The sequence below is a fragment of the Chiloscyllium punctatum genome, chromosome 11 (genome assembly GCF_047496795.1).
Source record: "Chiloscyllium punctatum isolate Juve2018m chromosome 11, sChiPun1.3, whole genome shotgun sequence".
NCBI lineage: Eukaryota > Metazoa > Chordata > Chondrichthyes > Orectolobiformes > Hemiscylliidae > Chiloscyllium > Chiloscyllium punctatum.
Genome location: NC_092749.1, coordinates 15,842,329 through 15,863,480, shown reverse-complemented (window position 1 = coordinate 15,863,480; position 21,152 = coordinate 15,842,329). Strand labels below are relative to the sequence as shown.

Sequence of the window (21,152 nt, the reverse complement as noted above, 5' to 3'; positions counted from 1 at the left end):
TGTCTGGACAGCCTGGTTTGTGAAGCAGTGTGATGCCAACACTGAATTCCCACACCAGTTGATATTACCATGAAGTACCGTCCTTCTTAACCTCTCTCTTCACCTCAGGAGTGGTGACCTTCAGATTAAACCACCAGCTAGCTCTCTATCCTGACAGCAGTCCTGTTGTCTGGTCGGACTTTTGACAATTCTACCATGCTGTTTGTGGGTGCAAATTGACTGCTTCCTACATTGCACTTTAAAAATATTTCATTGGCTGTATAGCACTTTGGGGCATTCTAAGATCATTAACTGCAAGGCCTTTCTGCAATGTCTTCCATCAAGTCTGAGTCTTAAGTTGTGGTTTGGTATTTTGGTTGATAGTGCTCCTGTGTAGCATTGTGAGACATTTTGCTATGTAAATGCAATAGGAATAATCTCTTCTACACTCCAAGCCCCACGTCAGAAACAGTTTAACTTAAATTTGACTAGATTAGATTACTTAGTGTGGAAACAGGACCTTTAGCCCAACAAGTCTACACTGACCCTCTGAAAAGCAACCCACCCACAGCCATTCCCCTACATTTACCGCTTCACCCAACACTATGGGCAATTTAGCATGGCCAATTCACCTAATCTACATATCTTTGGACTGTGGGAGGAAACCGGAGCACCTGGAGGAAACCCACGCAGACATGGGGAGAATATGCAAACTCCACACAGACAGTGGCCCGAGACGGGAATTGAACCCAGGTCTCTGGTGGTGTGAGGCAGCAGTGCCGCCCCCAATTGGACTTTAGCTCTTTTCCCCACATTGCTAATTTCAATAGCATGTCTTAAAGCAGAGGATCACAAAGGGCATTTGGGAGATGCAGTACTAGTTTCTTTTGACTTAAAGAATACACAATCCATTTCATCCATATTTGGAGAATACAGAAATGAGTACATTCAGATCATGTTGACTTGGTTGTAATTAAGAAACACAACAGTTAAGTTGCTCCCACAAACAGCAATGTGATAATGACGGGTATTCTCTCTTCCTCATGCTGGTGGAGGATAATATTGATCAGGACATCAGGGATCTAACTGGTCTATGCTATAAACCCAAAAAATCTTTTGTTTTCAGCCTCATTCACACAAAAGACAAACAACATAGTTGATGGAAAAATAAAAGAGGGGGGGGGGGGGCACGGTGGCTCAGTGGTTAGCACTACTGCCTCATAACACCAGGGACCCAGGTTCAATTCCAGCCTTGGGAAACTGTGTGGAGTTTGCACATTCTCCCAGTGTCTGTGTCAGTTTCCTCTGGGCACTCCAGTTTCTTCCCACAATCCAAAAGATGTGCAGGTCAGGTGAATTGGTCATTCTAAATTGCCCGTAGTGTTAGGTACATTAGTCAAAGGGAAATGGGTGTGGGTGGGTTACTCTCCGGAGGGTCGGTGTGGACTTGTTGGGCCGAAGGGCTTGTTTCCACACTGTAGGGAATCTAATCTAATCTAAAACACAACTAGCCAGATTATTTAAGTGGTTTGCATTATGCATTGATCCATAGATATAGATGATGGTTTCTTTGTTGATTTTCTGAAGATGCTGATCAGGGTCACCTTTTTAATTCCCTCAGATAAAGAGAGTAATACTTATAAATTGTTTTTCAATTCTCTGAGAGCTGATAAAGGGAGGTTAGGCCGGGAGCTTTCAAATCTTCATGACGTAGCAACAGAGAGATTCCTTTTCACCAATAACAGTTCAAACTCTGAACATCCCTGACAAAATGATTCTGTTCAATGTGAGGTCCCAGTCACCATTCAACATCTGCCATCTGCTTGAGCACAAGGTCTTTACTTGGGAACTTGTTTGAGCAAATCAGGAACTGACCTTGTTAACAGTCAACTTCTGCTATCGGTTTAAACATAATGCTGTTCCCTAACAATGAAACATCTGCAGAGTCTTTTGATCAGGGATCAACCAGCAATTAACTTCCAGGAACCAATGTAGGTCAATGAATAAAAGGATGAATGGGACTTGATACATGTTAGGACACAAGTAGAGTTTTGGATGACCTCTGGTAGACTCTCTAGGTACACATTCTTAAGATAATAACAACAACACTTTTTTTTGGCAATAGCTGAGATGGGGAAAAAAAAAGAGGGCACAAGGCAGTAAAACAATATTAAAAGAGGTGCAATAACAAAAAGGTCTTCATAATGGCAGAGACGTATGGCTGGAAACTCATTTCTGGGTCAAATACAACACCAAGTTTTCAAATAGTCTGGCCCAGCCTCAAAATTGCCAATGGAAAGGAATGAAGGTGGTGCACCTTGAAACAGGATTTATGGCAGGGAGAGAAGACAATAACTTTCATCTTCCCAGTATTAATTTGGAAGACATTTCTGTTTATCCTGCATCAGGTATCAGACAAGAGAGGTTAGACAAGTTAAAGACATTTGTTTGTGTACAGAGGCAGTAGTAAGGTATAACTTGGCTTGAGGCTGTGTTTTCAGATGATTGTGACATGTAGATAATGTATATAAAATCAGAAGACAGCTAAGGATAGATCTTCAGGGAGCACCAAAGGAAGTGGTACAGGAGCAAGACAAGAAGCCAGTGCAAGTGGATTCATTGACTCTGTCTGAATGCATTCAAAAAGCATTTCGACTTTTGTCATTGAACTCAGGTACCTGACGAAGGGCTAGAGCTCTGAAAGCTAGTACTTCCAAATAAACCTGTTGGACTATAATTTGTTGTGTGATTTTTAAACTTTGTCTACCCTAGTCCAGCATCAGCACCACCATGTCATTGAACCGGCACAATAGTATCATACTTACACGCTGCAGAGCATCTTCTAATGACTGAATTGCATTATTGATTGCTTCTTGCGAAACGTAAGATGATTCTCCATTACCCTGGATCTCCAATACTGCCATCTAAAAAACAAAAAAAAAGCAATGACTGATGAATTCACGCAAGATGAACAAATTGTACATAGAAAGTGAAACAATATCAATTATCAAAACTCACTGCTTATTGTCACACTATTTTCCACACATTTCCTATTCTTAGTTATACCACAAGTTACACCCTTACAAGGACAAATAACAAAATCCACTCAATAGATTTCAATGCAAGAGTTTACCACTTCTCATCTTAATGTTCAAAACTTACATTTAAGACAATTCGCAATTCCTTTCAGCAACCCAATATTACTTTAAGGACTATCCTTCATTCTCAATAGAAAGCCAAGAGGCATGTTTAAAAATAGCAGTGGCGCTGATTTTTTGCAAAGTGGGGAGCGCCAAGATAGGAAGCAGCAAGTTGGAAAAAAAAACAGGCATTGGATTCATTCTGAATACTGCACCAAGGCAGGCTGCACTTCAAAAAAAAATCCAAGAATTACATCACAGGAAATTTAAGTTCATTGGTTAAGCTGCTGCTGATAGGGAATGGTTCTAATTAGCTTAAAACTACCATTCGGAAACAGCAGAACTATTAGGATTTCAGGAAGGAGTACTAGCAAAAGAGAAAAAAAATCAATTCATTTCAAAGTTAAATAAAATAAAGTAATAAGGAAGGATAACTGCATTATCATAAATGAAGCAAAGTTCATGTCTAAAGTTTTTAAATTAACATTATATTGATTTTTAGGATTACAAAGTATGGGGTGGCAAGGAAACATGGTCAAGTGAAGTATACATCATGCAGAATGTGTGAAGTCACGGTCAATACGAAATGTACCACACAAATTGATCTGCAGAGAGCATCACCAGTTGCAGAAGCTTAAGCTCCAGGTTTTGGAAGTTGAGCAGGGGCTGAAGTCACTATTGTGGATGTGAAAGTTCGAGAACGACATGGATAGTATGTATAAGGTAGTGGTCACACCATAGATTAGAAGCATTCAGGTCGAGTGGGAATGGGTGACCAGGCAGGCAGCACTGGAACCCACTGAATCTCAGTATTCCATTTTGAGTCTGTTTCAGTATCATGTTTTGGAAACTAAGGGAAACAATCTTATAGCACATTACCTGTTTTGATTTTTAGTGGGCTTTGGGGTGGGTTGAAAAAGGAGAATAAATGGGCTTCAGGGACCTGGATTAGATTCCAGCCTTGGGCAATTGTCTGTACGCTCTCCCAGTGCCTGCGTTAAGTTCCCACCAGGTGCTCCGGGTTTCCTCCCACAGTCCGGAATGTGCAAGTTGCATTGATTAGTCATGCTAAATTCCCCGTAGTATCAAGGGAGGGGAAGGCTAGGTACATTAACCATTGCAGAGAGCTGAGTCTGAGTGCGATCCTGTTTGAAGAGTTGGTACAGACTCAATTCACCAATCCACATTCTAGATGTTCTGTGATGCTATGAAGAGAAGGGCAATTGTGGTAGGGATTTCTACAATCGAGGGACCAGACTCAGGCATTGCTGTAGCCTGAAACATGATCCCAAGATGATGCTTCCAACTTTCCTAGGGCCAGGCTCAAGTTCACAGAGCTGCAGTGCAAGACAAACTTCTAGGAAAGGGGTATCAGTGAAAAGTTGTGGCCCACACTGGTACCAATATTGACTAGATGAAGTTGAAGCCCTGAAAACCAAATTCAGTGAGTTAGGTAGGAAATTTAAAAGTCATGACCTCAAGAGCAGTAATCTCAGGATTACTCCCAGTGCCATATACCAGTGAGTATGGGTACAGGAAGGTCCATCCATTGAACACATGGTACAGGATCTGGTGTAGATGGGAAGGCATCGGATTTCTGAGGCACTGGGACCAATTCTGGGGTGGTGGGACCTGCACAAGCTGGATGGGTTAAATCGCAACAAGACCAGGACTGATCCTTGCATGGAAGATTCGCTAGTGCTATTGGTTTTGGGTTAAACTAGCTTATCATAGCATATCGAGGAAAAATTAATTTCCTTCAACTCCTATTTTAAGATTGCGCCTAAAGGAGAGACAGGCTGGAATAGTTTAATGTTTTAGTATAATGGAATTAAGGTTGTATAAAAGAAATTCACAGTGCTGAAAATTGACAAGTCCCCCAGCACCTGATAGTCTCCATCTCATGGTATTGAAAATGGCTGTAGAGCTAATCAACTCATTAGTATTTGTTTCCTAAAATTCAATAGATTCTGATAGGATCTCTGCAGAATGGAAGTTCCAAATGGCACCCTATTCAAGAAAAGGAAAAAGCATAGGACTACAGACTTGTCAGCCTTACATCAATAATAGGGAAGATGCAAAAATCTGTCATACAGGTGGTGATAAATGGGACACTTTTATAAAACTGGCAAAATGGAACACTGTGTTGTAATGTTTTGAAGATGTTACTGAAGAAATTGATACAGGTGAGTCAATAAATGTAGTAGATTTCAATTTTCAGAAGGCATTTGACAAAAGGTACCCCACAGTAAAGTTAAAGCACATGGTACATTGGTACAGATTAAAGCATGGCTAACAGACAGAAAAAGAGAGAGCAGGAATCAATGGGGCTGAGATTAGTGAGATACTATCAGGATCAGTACTTGAGTTCCAGCTGTTCACAATGTACATCAATGATTTGGACGCAAGTACTAAAATGTACCATCTGGAAGTGTGTAAATATTACAAAGCAAACAGGAATAAGAGTTGTGAAGAACATTATAATGTATTCAGGAGGATTTATACAGGCTCAGTGAATGGGTAAGAACACTGCATATAGATGTGATGTAGAAAACATGGGCTATCCTACATTGCACATTTTTTATTTTCTACCAGAGTATTTGTCAAATGGAAAGAGGTTAGAAAGTGTAGACAAGAGGAGACTTGGGTATCTTTGTCAAGAAATCACTGAAAGCTAACATGCAGGTGCAGCAAGCTATAAGGCTGGCTCATGGAATGTTAGTCTTCACTGTGAGAGGATTTGAGTACAGGATTGCAAAGTATTGCTTTAACTGGGTAGGAGCCAAAAGCAGCATCTTACAGAAATGTAACAGGAACCACGCATACCACTAAATTTTAAAAGGAATCATTTCCTCCTGTTCATATAAACCTAGAATTTCTTGATGACTAACAGCAGGTAGAAGACTAAATATGGAAATTCCATGGAACTCCATGGGGAAGAAAATCAGGGGATTTTACTGCATTGCAGCCAAGCTCATTTTAAAAAATGAATTAGTTTAGTTCTTCTTTCTCTCAAAAGATGCTCAACATGGATTGCTACATACCTCTAACGCACACATTCCAAATGAATAAATATCAACAGCCGTAGTCACATTTGTTACAGCTGTAAAAGACAGAACAGACCAGTATTACATTACAAGAAGCAAACTGCACTTATATTTTATGATCCCCTACTAGAATAGTAAGGCCCTAATTAACAAATAAAATAGAATCATCCTCATCACAGAACTTCCATTTCAATTGTTTTTGTAAGAACAAAGAACGAAATGCACAAGAGTTGGAAGAATTGGTGAGTACATGCACTAGATGACAGACCACAGCCCCAAAAGACCAAAGTTCAAATTCAGTCAGTCAGTTTCACTGTACTCGAGTTCCAGCTAACAGGTAACAAGTTTGATAACATACTGGCAAGTTTATGGACTAGACTCATTCCAGGTTCTCACACCCTCAGAGGCAAACTACCTCAGTCTCCTAGCTTTAGCAAACTTGGCTTAGGAAATTTGCAAACAAGTTAAAATGCAATTCACAAATGATGCTTTGGAATACAAATTTTAGTTCAGTAAAAGTGAATTTATGATTTCGAAGGCGATAATCAAATCTTTGGGTAAAGGAACTCTGAGGAATGAGGAACCATTTTCAGTTTGTGCAATAATGCTTATTAGTCTCCCAATTTCCTCATTAAGAAGAGTTTTTTCTCTAATTTCCATTTTTTTAAAATTAATTCAGGGGATGTGCGTGTCATTGGCTAAGCCAGCGTTCATTGCCCATCCCTAATTACCCAGAGGGCAGTTAAGATGTCAATTATATTGTTGTGGGTCAGGTATCATATGTAGGTGAGACCAGGTAGATGATAGTTTCCTTCCCTGAAGGGTACTAGATGGGTTTTTCCAGCAAATCAGCAATAGTTTTATGGTCAATTAGACTCCGAATTCCAGATATTATTGAAGTCAACTCCACCATCTGCCATGGCAGGATTTAAATCTGGGTCCCCATAACATTACGAAGGTCTCTGAATTAGTAGTCTAGCAATAATACCATTAGGCCATCTCCTCCCCAAAAATTCATACAGTCCAGCTAAACCAAGTGTAATTCAGACTCTTAAATGCTGTTGATAGCTTTAGGAAGTGTACCAAACAGGCAACTGAAGGCTACTGAATTACAACTGGAGTCAAAATGAGGTCCTATTATAGCCATCTGTACAAAGCAATGATATGCAATACAAAAATAATAATCGCTCGCACTCTTACAAATATCTGGACATGGTCCCAACAAATGTTCATTTTTATATCTAGTGTATGAGCTCTTTTAACTGGAAACTGTGCCACCTGCACGGCAGCAGTTCCAGTGTTTCACATTAGGGGTGCTTTTGTCCAGCTCCCAGTTGGAAACGGCAGTATCAGCTGCTAAACGACCATAAGCATGTCATTAAAATCTTATGTATGGGACAAAGCCTTTACAGTACTTTCACCATCAATTCTTACATTCATCAGTACTGAAGTAGTTATACAACTCTGAACAAGACTGACTCATGTAGAGCTGGCTGTCCGAGTTCAGGAGGAACAGATGCCTTTCTCAGAAAGGACTTGGAACAACATTCAACCCACGTAACTTTTTTCCATGCAATACACTTAAAACAGATCTAATTTCCAACTTGGGTCAGATGTGTTAAAAAAAAATTCCAGTTAGTAGAACAGGAAAAGTAGACAAATGCATCATATGTCATTTTAAAATAAGAGCATAAAATTAACTTATTGGAAAAGATATTTCACCAATAACACAGTCCCATGTCATTACTTAATGGAACTGCACAAAACCAAATCAAATCAATTAATTATTTGTCAGTAAATGCTCCTAAATATAACTGCTGACAACAGGTTTGTGTTTAAAGAAAAGGGGGAGGAAAAGGGAAACAGATCCACAATGAGGAGACTTGGCATTCATTCTATTTATATCCCACAAGTAAATTGACGTAACTCCAGTATAAGCACTTCAAGTGGATCACAAGTAAAAGCCACAAATGGGACATATATAGAAGCTCACAGCTCATCTCGATACTACCACTTATCATTTAGGTATTAAATGAGCTTACATTCTTATGACATACAAAAAAAAAGCAATAACCCATATTCAGCCACATGTAACATTTGCTCAATCCATCTTTTGCAGAAATTTTCTTCCAATGGAAACAAAGTCAATCAAATGGTGATCAGTAGCTGGTACTGGACAATGAACTAACTTGTATCATCTAACAAATGTTTAACATTACTATTTCATCCACATTATTGCGATTGGTGCTTACCTCCATATTCTGGGGCAAAAAAGTGCAGGTTCTTTTGTTCCTCTCTACAGGTTTTCACATGGTTGTTAATTGTATCAGGTGCAACTGTGAAAGATAAAATGTTTGGAAATTGCAGTAGGTAGATTATATATAATATTGTTGCTATATAATTCTTCTAACAAAGGAATGGAAGCACAGGGGAAAGAGATCACTGGATTCAAACTATGTAAAGCAATTTGTTCCTCTTATCCCCACTGAATGCACTGATTTCTTACCTGAATTAATGTTGGTCACACCAGTATCGCAATTAAATATTTTTTAAAAAGAACAAAAATATATATTGATTTTAATCAGAAGGAACTGCCCTGTTATTTTAATCATGAATTTCCTGCCAATCACCTCTAACAGATAAGGAAAGCTTCATAAACATCATCTTCCTCAATGAATGTACAGAAGAACTGCAAAAGACAAGACTTCAGTATTTGCAACTATCTTCAGCCTAAACAGCCAAGTAGATGATCCATCTCAGCAATCTACATAGATTCCAAAATTTTCAGACAATAAAATTTACTCCATGTGATATAGAAATGGCTCAGCATGTTGCACGTAACTCAGGTTTTGGACCTCAACATCCTGCTGCAATACTGAAGACTATTCTCTGAAATTCTAACCAAGCTGTTCAATACAGCTGCTGCACTGGCATCTGCATGATCAAACTGAAAATGCTCACCAGGAAATCAGGATATCCAACTAATTAGCACCCCAAATTGACAGAAGAGATGATTGACAGAATTATCAAACAGCTCTTTTTCTCAAATGACTTGTCCCTCAAAAATTTGTTTCAGCCCTAACAGGTCAGCTCTCTCCAAACCTCATTAGACCTGTGGTGCAAACAGGAAACAAAGCACTCGATTCCAAAGATAAGGGGCAAATGACCACCCTCCAGGGTAACAACAGGGCAATATTTGACCATACACGGCAGAAAGGAACATTAGTAAGTTTGAAGGCAATAGCAATGAGGGAAAGCTCTCTATTGGCTGCAGTTATGCCTAGTAAAAAAAGACACTAGTTGCTTGAAAGCAATTATATTGGCACCAGGGTATTGCAGTAGGAGTTCCTTTGGGTTATTAGTTAAGCCTAACCATTTCCAGCTGCTCCACAAATGAAGAAATGGGAGTAATGCAGTACAATGTTCAATTCCATTCCCAGTGCTCCAGGAAATGAATGTTTATGCCCAAATGCACTTGGGCTGTACATCAATCAGACTAGGTTGAAACAGAGCACTAACTCGTGCCATATAAGTTCCAGGCAATCACCACTGAACAGAACATTGCCTCTACTTCATATGCAATGGTATTATTAGCAGCAGGAAAGTAGACTTAAGATGATCAGATCAGCCATCATCTAATTGAATAACAAAGCAGACTCATTGGGCTGAATGGACTACTTCTGCTCCCATGTCTATGGTCAAATCCACCACCTTCAGCATCCTGGAGGATGCCATTTACCAGATACTTAACAGGACCAGCAACATAGAATAACAGCATGAAGAGCAGGACGCAAATTTTCCAAGTTCTTTCTCATCATGTACAGATACCAGACGGGAGCAAGGTAGAATGCTCTCCACTTGCCGAGATATAAACAGCTCCAACTGCATATGCAACTCAATCACCAAGCTTGATTGCTATCTCATCCACCATCAGCACATCATTTGTGCAGAAATTCACAAAGCCTCTTACATAGTAGTTTTAAACCCCTGACTCTACCCTATTAAAAGGGAAATTAGCAGCAAAAAGGAATGTTTAACAAAGTTAAACAAACTCCTGATTTGGAATTATAATCTCCACCCATTCTTTGCAACTTGATCAAAATACAGGAATTCCTCTTTTAATCACACAGATATTAGTGCTTTCAAGAAGGTGGTACATCACCATCTCTGGAAAAGTGAGGGGTAAGCAATAAATCTTGGTTTTGGCTGTGATGCTCAAATCTTTTGAAGGAATAAGCATTATACTGTTAGGTGAATTGTGAAAGCATATTGCATTTTATTTGATGAAAGGGAGCACACCAGAGGTAAACTAGGCCCTGTCCTTAAGGTCCAGTCATGTGTATGAACACCAATCTAGAATCAAAGCCATGACTCATTACAGCCTATCTTTACAAGTCAATTTAGTGCCTAAATCAAGATCCAAGCTATCTTCAGCATATTTGGCAAAGAGCAGAGATCAACCTGGGACACACTCAGTTTCTGGAATAACACCACCAAATATTCCACCATCAAGTCAGTAAATCACTGAAAACCTGATGAAGGGTTAAGCAAACTATTCAAATTACCTAGCTCATTTGTAAAATATCATTTGCAGTGAATCTAAAACTTTGGCTGATACTTTTGTTTGGAACTCAATGTAGTGAAGCCGCAATAGAATGAGGGCCTCCTGACGTAAAGTTCTTAATGTTAACTATTTAGATCCGCAACTATTTTGTCAGTCGTATCTTTTGCTCTTAAAAAGCAATCCTTTTTTATCAGCTGTCAAACAAATTAAGTTGGCAATTTAAGATCACTAACTTTGAAAGAAAGTATACTCAGGAAAAACATAATGTGTACTTTACCTAAAACGGGCTGTTGACTGCAAAGATTAGATTAGATTAGATTAGATTACTTACAGTGTGGAAACAGGCCCTTCGGTCCAACAAGTCCACACCGACCCTCCGAAGAGTAACCCATCCAGACCCATTCCCCTACAGTTACCCCTTCACCTACCACTTTGGGCAATTTAGCATGGCTAATTCACCTAACCTGCACACCTTTGGACTGTGGGAGGAAACCGGAGCATCCGGAGGAAACCCACGCAGACATAGGGAGAATGTGCAAACTCCACACAGACAGTTGCCTGAGCTGGGAATTGAACCTGGGTCTCTGGCGCTGTGAGGCAGCAGTGCTAACCACCGTGCCGCCACTTGGACTTGGAGTTGGACTTGAACTTGAACTAGAACTATTCTGTAACAAAAACACAAAATACTGTAGAAACTCAGCAAGTCTGGCAGCATCTGTGGGAAGAAAGCAGAGTTAACGTTTTGAGTCTGGTGACTTTCTGAAGAAGTCACTGGACTCAAAACATCAAATCTGCTTCCCAACACCCCCACAGACGCCAGAGAGATCTCTCAGGTCTGCAGTTCTTTGTTTTATTATATCAGACAATCCTGTGTTTTTCACTTCTGTGCCAGATAGCAATGTTTTTCTTGGTAGGTCTGAAAAGGAGATTTGTTTCCACAATGCAGTATTGTTACTGTGGAGAACCATCCCTACCAAATAAAATCATGACTTAGTCTAATACCAAGTAGAGGCAGATGTCTTCACCATTTCCATGAAACTGCCATTCGTATTTTTAGAGGCTACTTAATATCTTATCTAAGCAAAGTTTTCACTTTACTAGTTAGAAATTAATGATTTATTACCAACTTTGTGCTTCAAACCTAATATTTCAGCAAATGGAAAAGTTCAATTGCCAACACTGGGCAAGTCGCTGATATCTGCAACTAGTTTCAAAACTCCATTTTGGTGATAATAAACTTTTATACAAGTTCAGTTAGTCAATTTTAAATTGGAACAAAAATGAAAAGTTCACACACATTTACGTGTTAAGAAGTCACATCTGATAAGTCAGCAAATTCATAAGTTAGAAATTTAAAGTGGTGAGATACGAATGTACGTGGCTTTTATCCTCATGATAAATTTTAAAAATTGTGCTTTTATTTATATAATTGTTAGTTTGGTTAAATACACAGATCAGAAAGTTCAGACTGGTACTTGGTTCTACAAGAATCTGAGGACAAAAGATGAATAGAACTTAAATTGAACACCAACCTGCACCAACCAAATGTTTACATTATTTTATAAAGTTATCACTTCAAAACTCAAGAATTTAATTATAACACTCTCGCACGTTAAATAGGTTGATCCCAGGAAAGAATCGGACCAATTTAAATCTGGTGACTTGGTTTAAAATATTCCAAAGTTGGGATACCTATGCTTGGAGAAACACTATTTGATTTCTATAACTCAAGCAAAAGGAGGTAGACCACAAATTTAACCAGACCACCACACAAGTCAGACCATGTCTACCATAGCAGGTCAGAAGCTAAATAGTCCACAAAAACTGGCTTATTTTCTAATTCCCCAGAGCCGAACACCTGTAAGACACAAGCTCAGAGTGCCTTTACCCCAAAATTCACCATGTTTCTCTTTCCACACATGCAGTCAGATGTGTTGGGATTTCCAGAATTTTGTGTTTTTGTGTTTTAGTGTTTTATTTCAGATTCTGAGGAAGGGTCTCTGGACCCAAAATGCTAACTCTGCTTTATCTCCATAGATGCGGCCAGAACTACTGAGCTTATCCAGTAATTTTGGTTTTTATTTATGTAATGCTTTTCTTTTTGTGATGTACACCAGTACCAACAATATACACAGTTAGAGAATGACTTTTTAAAACAAAATCTAATTATGAAGAAATAAAAACAAAATACTGGAGAAATACAACACATCTGGCAACATCTGTGGAGCAAGAAACAGTGTTTGAGTCCATTATAACTCTTCTTCAGGTTCTTGTTGGATGGGTTTTTTTTTTATTTTGGTTTTATTTCAGATCTCCAATATCTGAAATATTTCATTTTAATCCAATTATGACGGTTCAATAAGATTCGATTGGAGACGCATACCTTTGGAGCAAGAGATTTTGACATCAAACCAACACGTGTTAAAAGTTTTCTGTTCATATTTGTTACTAGCCTTTCTTACATCAATACTGCAACTTATCTAAAAATACCTTGTAAAGCTCTACTAGTCAATATGGACATTGGCCCAGTTTTGGCATGTCAGTAATTCATTAAATGCCATGCCCCATCCAAGAGTCAATAAGGAAAACAAGAATCCAAACATCAGTGAAACTTAAGGCAAACTACATCACTGTTATGTGCAACTTCCGAGATAACGGTCATCAAATCATATCACAGCTTACAAGTTAAGCCAGAAGCTGACTGAATATATGTTCTTCTGCTGTACAAGTTCTAAGAATTGACAACAACATAAAACTTATTTAGTTTCAGGAACCTGATAATTCTTGCTCAAATACTAATTTTACAAACACCAGCAACAAAGTCACCGTTTGTTCAGAAGCAGGCAGAACAGCAAAATGTATTGTGTGGGGAAAAGCTTAAGTCAGCAACACAAGAGATGAAAAGCACAGTGATAGATAAAAGGATGAATCCTTCAAATCTGGAGAACATCACATTGCACATTAATGATTTGCATTTCCTCACAAACATGATAAAATGTTTTCTTGTATTAAGCACTTGCTCAATACTGACATTCAAGGGACGACAACTAAAATAATTCTCATTCTGATAAAAAAAAATCTTAAAAATGGTTCTAAAGCACTGATGCTTTACTGATCATTTTACTTACTGAATGTTTTAATATTGCTAATGTCCCAAGATGGCTCAAAATTAGTAGATTTGCTATTTCAGAATTTCAAGAATATATTATAACTCACAATATATACTTGTTACCAAATGCATAGTCTCATTCATGATCACAAGATCTACGTTCTGTAGTAAGGTACGTTATGAAGTTAGAGACCCATAGCTGAAGAAGCTTCAATAAATTTAGCACATTTTGATACCTATTTATAAATTCAAGAAAGGGCACTACCATAACACGTAACCAAGAGACCGACAAATCTACAGTGACAAAGTATACGTGGAGGGAAATGCTGATGTAGACACTTCACGGCTAAAAGGACATTTAAATACAGAACCTACAACATGGAAACCAAATCATTCAGCCCAACTATTCTATGTCAGTATTCACCTTCACTGTAGACAAACAGTCCTAGTCACATTTACCTGCTCTATGCTGATACTGCTTTCATTGTTAATAAAAAAGTTAGATGGGACAATTTCGGTCTCAAACAACAATGCACTGATCTCAAGTTCTTCTGGCTCCGTTCTCCTGCTCTTGTATTTAATTTTACTTTATGGCTGCTTGCTGTAGATCCCTCAATTACTAGCGACAATTTATTTGCATCTACACTGTCCCATCATTCCTCATTTTAAACACCATCACTCGTAATATATGCAATCCGAAGCTTAAAGAAAAAGTTTTTCCATGTTGTTCTTGAATAGAAACATGAAGAATGGATATCCTTAGGATCAGCATACTGACAGGACAGCAGACAAGATGAAACGTAACCAAATATACAGCTTGATCGTGCACTTGGGGTTTGATGGGGGGAGGGTGGGGAGAGAAACATGGTGATAAAATTAATATTTCATAGATTGAGATGGCAAGGTTAATGTTGATCACCACGAAAGCAGAGCTGCTTACTAAGTCTGCCTTGTCATTCTCTCACAATGGTTTTAGATCATTTATAAACTGCCATATTTCTCATTCTCATCTCAACTGACTTTGGAAGCACTTCAAGAACACTATCTGCTGTAAAGCAGTTTGGGGATTTTATTTTTGTTTAAAGCTGGATCTGGAATGGTAAGGGTCAGAAATCAGATGTACAATTCTAATCAGTAGCAACTATAGAATGATCGTCAAAATATGCATAGTGCAATGGCTGAAAGTAGATTTTAAAAAACATTCTTTTTGCTAGAAATTAGAAAAAGAAATAGTACATAAATGTGGTGCATATTCAGATCAAGAAGCATGTGTGCAGGCAGTTTACTTGTAACTTCTGATGCAAGGTTATTAATCTGAAACATGAACTCTTGCTCTCTCCACAAATGCCTGTTTAAAGCCTGCATTGATGAAATTTGCAATTAAGAACTAGTTTATTTAAAAGATCAATTTGCTCAAAATCAAAATGAGATTCAAGAGAATTTGAAGTTAAATAAACAGAGTAAATCCAAAATCTGAACAGGTGGAAATGATTGTTTTGGAGTAAGAACCAACAGAAGTAGAGAGCTACTGACAGTAACTGCTTGCACAATTAAATGTATTTTTCCCACTGTATAAACTTTAATAGTAATTATGAGGTTTGTAGTTCTGTTTTGTACAATTTTAATAGCAGGCAAACTATTTCACTGATACACTGGATTCATTAAAATCCATAATTTCACCCATTTTACAAAACCTTTAGCAGCAATTTAAACAAAAGTGGACTGTCAAAGGGATTAAATACTATTGCTGACTTGTACGTGGTGCTTGAACTTCTCGTACAGTTTCAAACCCAGCCAACATTTTGTTTTCATAAGGGTCATAAAGCACAAGTTTATGACAAAACCATTGCATGATATTGCACAAATTGGTAATATTGTTCAGAATGAAGAAAAAAGGTGTCTCTATTGTGTACAGAAATATATCTGCCATCTGTGAAAAGCATCCAACATGTTAGGCTCTGCCACGTTAACTAACTGCAAAAGACGCTTTAAAGTGACATGGAAGCACAAATATGGTAATCTCATGCGATGCTTCTGTCAAAGGAAGTCAGTAGAACTATTTTCCCCATGAACTTTGAACCAGAGAAGAGATGACTTCTTGATTTCAACCCGAAGGAATTAGCACTGTATTAGCAGAATGAACCAGTGTGTGGAGTGGACGACAATTAATTTCCACAGAAACTTGCAAACACTTTTCTTGTCAAACTATCATCCAATTAAAGACCAGTAACTGGCACCAAAAAAAAAAAGAGGACAGCAAGCATATCCAAGAACTGTTGGTTTAAACTAACACTTGCCCTTAACAAGACTGGAATGTCTTGAATTAGCAATCAAAAGTTTACTTTTGAAACACTAATTCTTTAAAGAAGTGAACTTGCATTTATATAGCACTGTTCACATTCTTGGGACATTACAGTGTGATTCACAGTTCATGAAGGCTGAAAGCTCTGTTTCTACATTGTACTGTTCTATGAGCTGGTTTTGAAGTCAACTGCTTTGTGTTTATTCAAACATTATACAAAACAAGGTCCCACAGATAGAAATTACATCAATAACCAGATGACTGAGGGATAGATATTGGTCACTTCACTGGTAAAGTGGTGTTTTGCCCTTAAAGAAGTTATCACGAGATTACACATCCTGCTACACCAACAGCCAGGTACAATATTAATTGTGCAATTTCTCTACAGTGAAACACCAACCTAGGCTATGTGACCAGAGCCTTAGAATTAGGGTTGAACCCACAACCTTCAGAATTCAAGGAGTTTGTGGGCTATCACTAAGCCAAGTCAACAGAGTGTATCAAAGTGCAATTTAACTAAAAAAAGTCTCAATGAGCTGGTTGGGCAATTGCTGGATAAAAATAAAAGTACTCTCCCTCTCTCTGCACCAACAGGATTGGAATTTCAGAGCTTTCCAATCACATCAATTTGTCTGCTTCAATTAATGTACTTCCCAGCAAGTATTTTTTCCAAAAAGAATAAATGGTCACGTTGTCTTGAAGAATGGCAACTGAAAAAGATCCTCTTAATATTTGGATCATGGTAAATGTTTACCTCTTGGAAGAGCCTTCCGCTCTGCCTGTTGGAAGCTGTGGTACAAATGATGTACTGACTAAAATCAATACAAACATATTTTGAAACTTTATATTTTAGTAATTGCAAAGATTTGGTCTTTCTGGAAGCTAAAATGGTCAGTGGTTTGCAAACTATTTTTAACTGTGATTCCAATTTTGAGATTTGAAAACCACAAGCCCTCAATGAGGATGAAAAGGGCAAAGAATCTTTTTCAGATTTGGGAATAAGGTTGTTTTAATATCGTCAGAACTCTACATTGGTTATTACTGCTTCAGAGTTCACAAAGCTAATTGGATGCTGCGCCACTGCCCCCACCAACACACACACACACACACACACACACACACACACAGTGTATTTGCTCCAAATCAAAAAAACTACAAGTCCATGGTGATTTTCTGTTCTGTGCAGGAACAGTGGACAAAGACAATTTTCATTCAGAATACATTTTGCTCAAGAATGTTAACTCTTAACTAAGAACAGTCACTTGCCAGACTCTGCTGAAGCATCCACATGAAGAGGACAAAGCTTAGTCAGGTGTTATTTTATGGAACTCATGTCATTTTACAATACAAGGGTTACAAACTCCATATAAAGCCAACATTGCTTTCGTAAAGTGAGCACATGCACTCATGCAAGAGCTAAGACTGCTAAGCATTCCCAACATAAATTGCTTACACTAACACATTTTAAAAGCTAAAAGACAAACATAACAATACACAGTCACATCACAGGAGCCGAGAAGTATCTCACCATTAGCAAATATCCTATGAAAGACTGTTCGCAACAGAGCGGCCGTAAGCGGGGAAATAAAACAAGAAATTGATGAGTGATGGAACAGCGAGCATTCGCAAATACAAACAGCTGGGTTAGAACCACCAAAAGCTTCAAAACAAGACACTGCCTATACTGTAGCTAGATGGAAAAAATGGTGGCAGTGGAGTGTGATGAGAAGGTTATGGGGTGGGGGGGTTGGGATGGGCTATGGAAGACAGAAGAGGGTAGAAGACATGAAGGAGGCGAGTAAAAGGAAAATAAACCAAAAGAAGGATGGGGGATAAAGGAGTTTTGTGAATACATGAAATATATTGGTGCAATACTCTTGTTTAACTCACTTTTGGTTAACTTATAATTTCACTAACGTGAGCTGAACAAAAGTTGACATACTGTATAGCAATTCAGCCCTCATCTTAAGAGGAAATCACTTACCATAATAATCTGGTCAAATGGAGATTTTCTACAGTTTCTTTTAGTCTACCATGAAGATGGCCTTCATTTGTTAATTTTAAACAAATGAAGACAAGACAGGGTGTTGGACAATTATGGATAATTTTTTGAGTTTTGCAAATTCATTAGAGATTGATAGTTTTCTAAGAGTAGAAAAATCTCCAGACTTCAAAATGGTCATTTTTCAGATTGGAAGTGAACGTACAGTTCAAAAATTTCACTGAACTCTCACATGCTAAAAATCAAATAGGCACTTTACACATGAGAATGAGTCCCTGCTACATCTTCCTCCTCACCTATGCTTTGAATGTCTCTTTTGAGACTGCAAGGACATTTGAGGGAGAAATATACAGATACCAACATTTTCAAGACAGGCATATCTTGCACACAAGAATCCCCTCCCTCTGACTATTTGGAACTGCTGCATGATACACCCTTCAGATTGTCCTCACTTATGAATGGAGACCCTACATTGCTCTTAAAATAGATTGACCACAAGTAATGAAACAAACACTTACGAGTTAGCATCAGGAATGAAGAACAATAGAGAAAACCACCAATTAAAGTCCAATTTGCTGGTCTCTCCAAAAATGCAAAATAATTTTTTCAAATTTGATAATGGGATGTGGATGTCACTAGCTGGGTCAGCATTTATAGCCCATCCCTAATTGCCCTAGAAATGCTAACTGAAGAACCCATGGGGACTTTGCTGAGCAGTATTTTTCAACAGGAGGAATAGGAATGTGCTACCTTGAAATGCAATGTAGAAACAGTGGAATACTGTTATTGATACTTATTGATTAATACTTATTGATGTTCTTTACTGAGAACTGTTAATCTGTGATAACTTCCCTTAAAAATTGAATGTTAGTCTATCTTTGGTCCAAGATATTAAAGAAGCCTTTAAACACTTAGGTTGCTACTCCTGAACCTCAACAACTTGCAATGGTCAACTTTAAATGATCAATTAACTCAAAGAATTTATTCTCCAGGTCAGAGATCCAAACTCTCAAACGTGGACTCAAAACTGGGCATATCATTTTTTGAAAGCAACACCAAGATGGAATTCTAGAGTAGTATCTTTCACACAATAAAACCGTAGATTACTTGCAACTGAATAATAATACCCTATCATCAGCCAACTATAATTAACTACAGACCTAAGTTGCATCACCGTATAAAAAATATGCTGGCTTACAGCATTGAAAAATTGCCTCACCCTAGGAACAAGAGGAATATTTGGCTATAATCACTAAGAAAGTTGGAATAGTTCTTTCCATGGAAGCCAAACAGTCAAAAATGAAATTCTGCATACCAGACAAAAATTCAACAAATAGGCTTTTAACAGCTCTTGAATAAAAGGATTTCAACTTTTAACAGAGATCTTCAAAGTGGTATTTTGCAACAAGACTATCAGAAACCAGAGTCATTCATTGTTTCTGTAGACAGGATTACCAACTCACTGAATCAGAACTAGAGCAACAAAGGTTCTGTTACCTCTTTAAACTTCTGATCTGTTCTATACTGAGTGAGAGACTGTTAAAAACAACCAGAGAATTGATTCAGAAAAATGATCAAATCCTCGGTAGTTTTCAGCCAAAGAGCTATCATCTAGTTAACAGAAGCCATAATGTGTGTCACCCGGTACTAGCAGATGATCAAATGATGCCAAAAGAAAGGAAACTGAATCAATGTGTTTTAATTTTAAATGAACTTTACCCAAAAAAAGCATGTAGAGTCAAATGTAAACAATGTTCTGAATGGATTCCAAATTATATTTTGGCAATACATGAAACCCTAACCTGTTATTACGTAGATCTGTACTTTATAAACTAGCAAGAATTTCTGGGAAAGAGTTGGAAGTTCTGTTACCAAAAGGGTAACATGGTGTTTTTTTGTTAATATTCATGGAATAGCACAACATTTTTAAAAAACACAAACATTTATAAATAGTAATCTGCTTATTGATAGGAGGCCATCTATTGATGTGAGGCCATCTATTGATGATAGGCAGCATCACAAAAGGGGATGATTCAATTAACATTTATTCAACAATTTTGGAACACAAAGAATTCTGACTAAAATGAGTCAGATTTTAAGTAAGGCTATTGCTACAACAGAAGCATATGCATTTCTCCACCAATTTGCAGAAACTTTGTTGGTATGAGGAATTGCTTTAAATAGCGAATTGTTTTAATATGGATTTGTCTACATGAAAAGGACAAGGAAACAAATTCAACAATTACTTAATTCTAGCAAAGTCATTACTTAAAAAGGAGAAAAATAGAATGCGAATAAGCACAACAATGCCAATTGGGTCAAGCCTGCTCCATCATTCAATAAAGGTCACAGCTGATTTGCTATGTTTCAAGTTTAACATTCCCCCTACTCATGATAAACATGGATTCCCTTGGATAATAAGAGGTTACCTCCACCTTCGAAAATATTCAACAACTCCAATCACCACCCCTCTGAGGCACAGACTTCCAAAGTAGTCAGCTGAATAAAGTTTGATTACTGTTGGATAATAGGTGAATAATAGTCCATTAATCATACCTCAGGTGGTGGATAGGCTTAGGGAAAGGGAAAGTGAAAGTGAACCACCCGTGGCAGTGTTCCCCATCCTCTGAGCTACAGTACTTGTTTAAAAGCCAAGTACAGTACTGGGGATGCTGGAGACCAAAAATAAAACCAAAAGTGCTGTACAAACTCATCTGGCAGCATCTGTGGAGAGAAATGAACATGATATATAGAGTTCAATTCAACTTCTTTGGGACTGAAGGAATCTGGAACTTCATTCTTTTCATGCTGTTGACAAAAGGAGAAAGGGGATAAATGGTAAAAGATGCCCAGAGCAAAAGGCAAACTGAGCTCTCATTGCACTAAAGAAAATTTTGATGCATTCATGCTGAATGAACATTGCATGAACACTGTCTTCCGTTAGATTACCTCTCTTTTGATCCCACCAAACCCCCCTACCACTTTTGCTCTGGATGCTTACCATTGTTC

The 21,152-nt window shown here is 38.0% G+C and overlaps 1 protein-coding gene across 2 annotated transcripts in view; it reads right to left on the bottom strand.

The window, feature by feature from the left end:
* LOC140482762 (nuclear receptor-binding protein-like) overlaps positions 1-21,152 on the bottom strand; it is a 103,710-nt gene that overhangs the window by 29,558 nt on the left and 53,000 nt on the right. The window contains exons 7-10 of one of the 2 annotated variants that reach the window (XM_072580351.1): positions 17,670-17,693; positions 8,419-8,502; positions 6,164-6,222; positions 2,805-2,903 (exon numbers count right to left, since the gene is read on the bottom strand). In XM_072580351.1, the coding sequence (XP_072436452.1) occupies positions 2,805-2,903; positions 6,164-6,222; positions 8,419-8,502; positions 17,670-17,693 (266 nt within the window). The remainder of the gene's footprint in view (positions 1-2,804; positions 2,904-6,163; positions 6,223-8,418; positions 8,503-17,669; positions 17,694-21,152) is intronic. The other variant, XM_072580352.1, reaches the window with a different exon arrangement.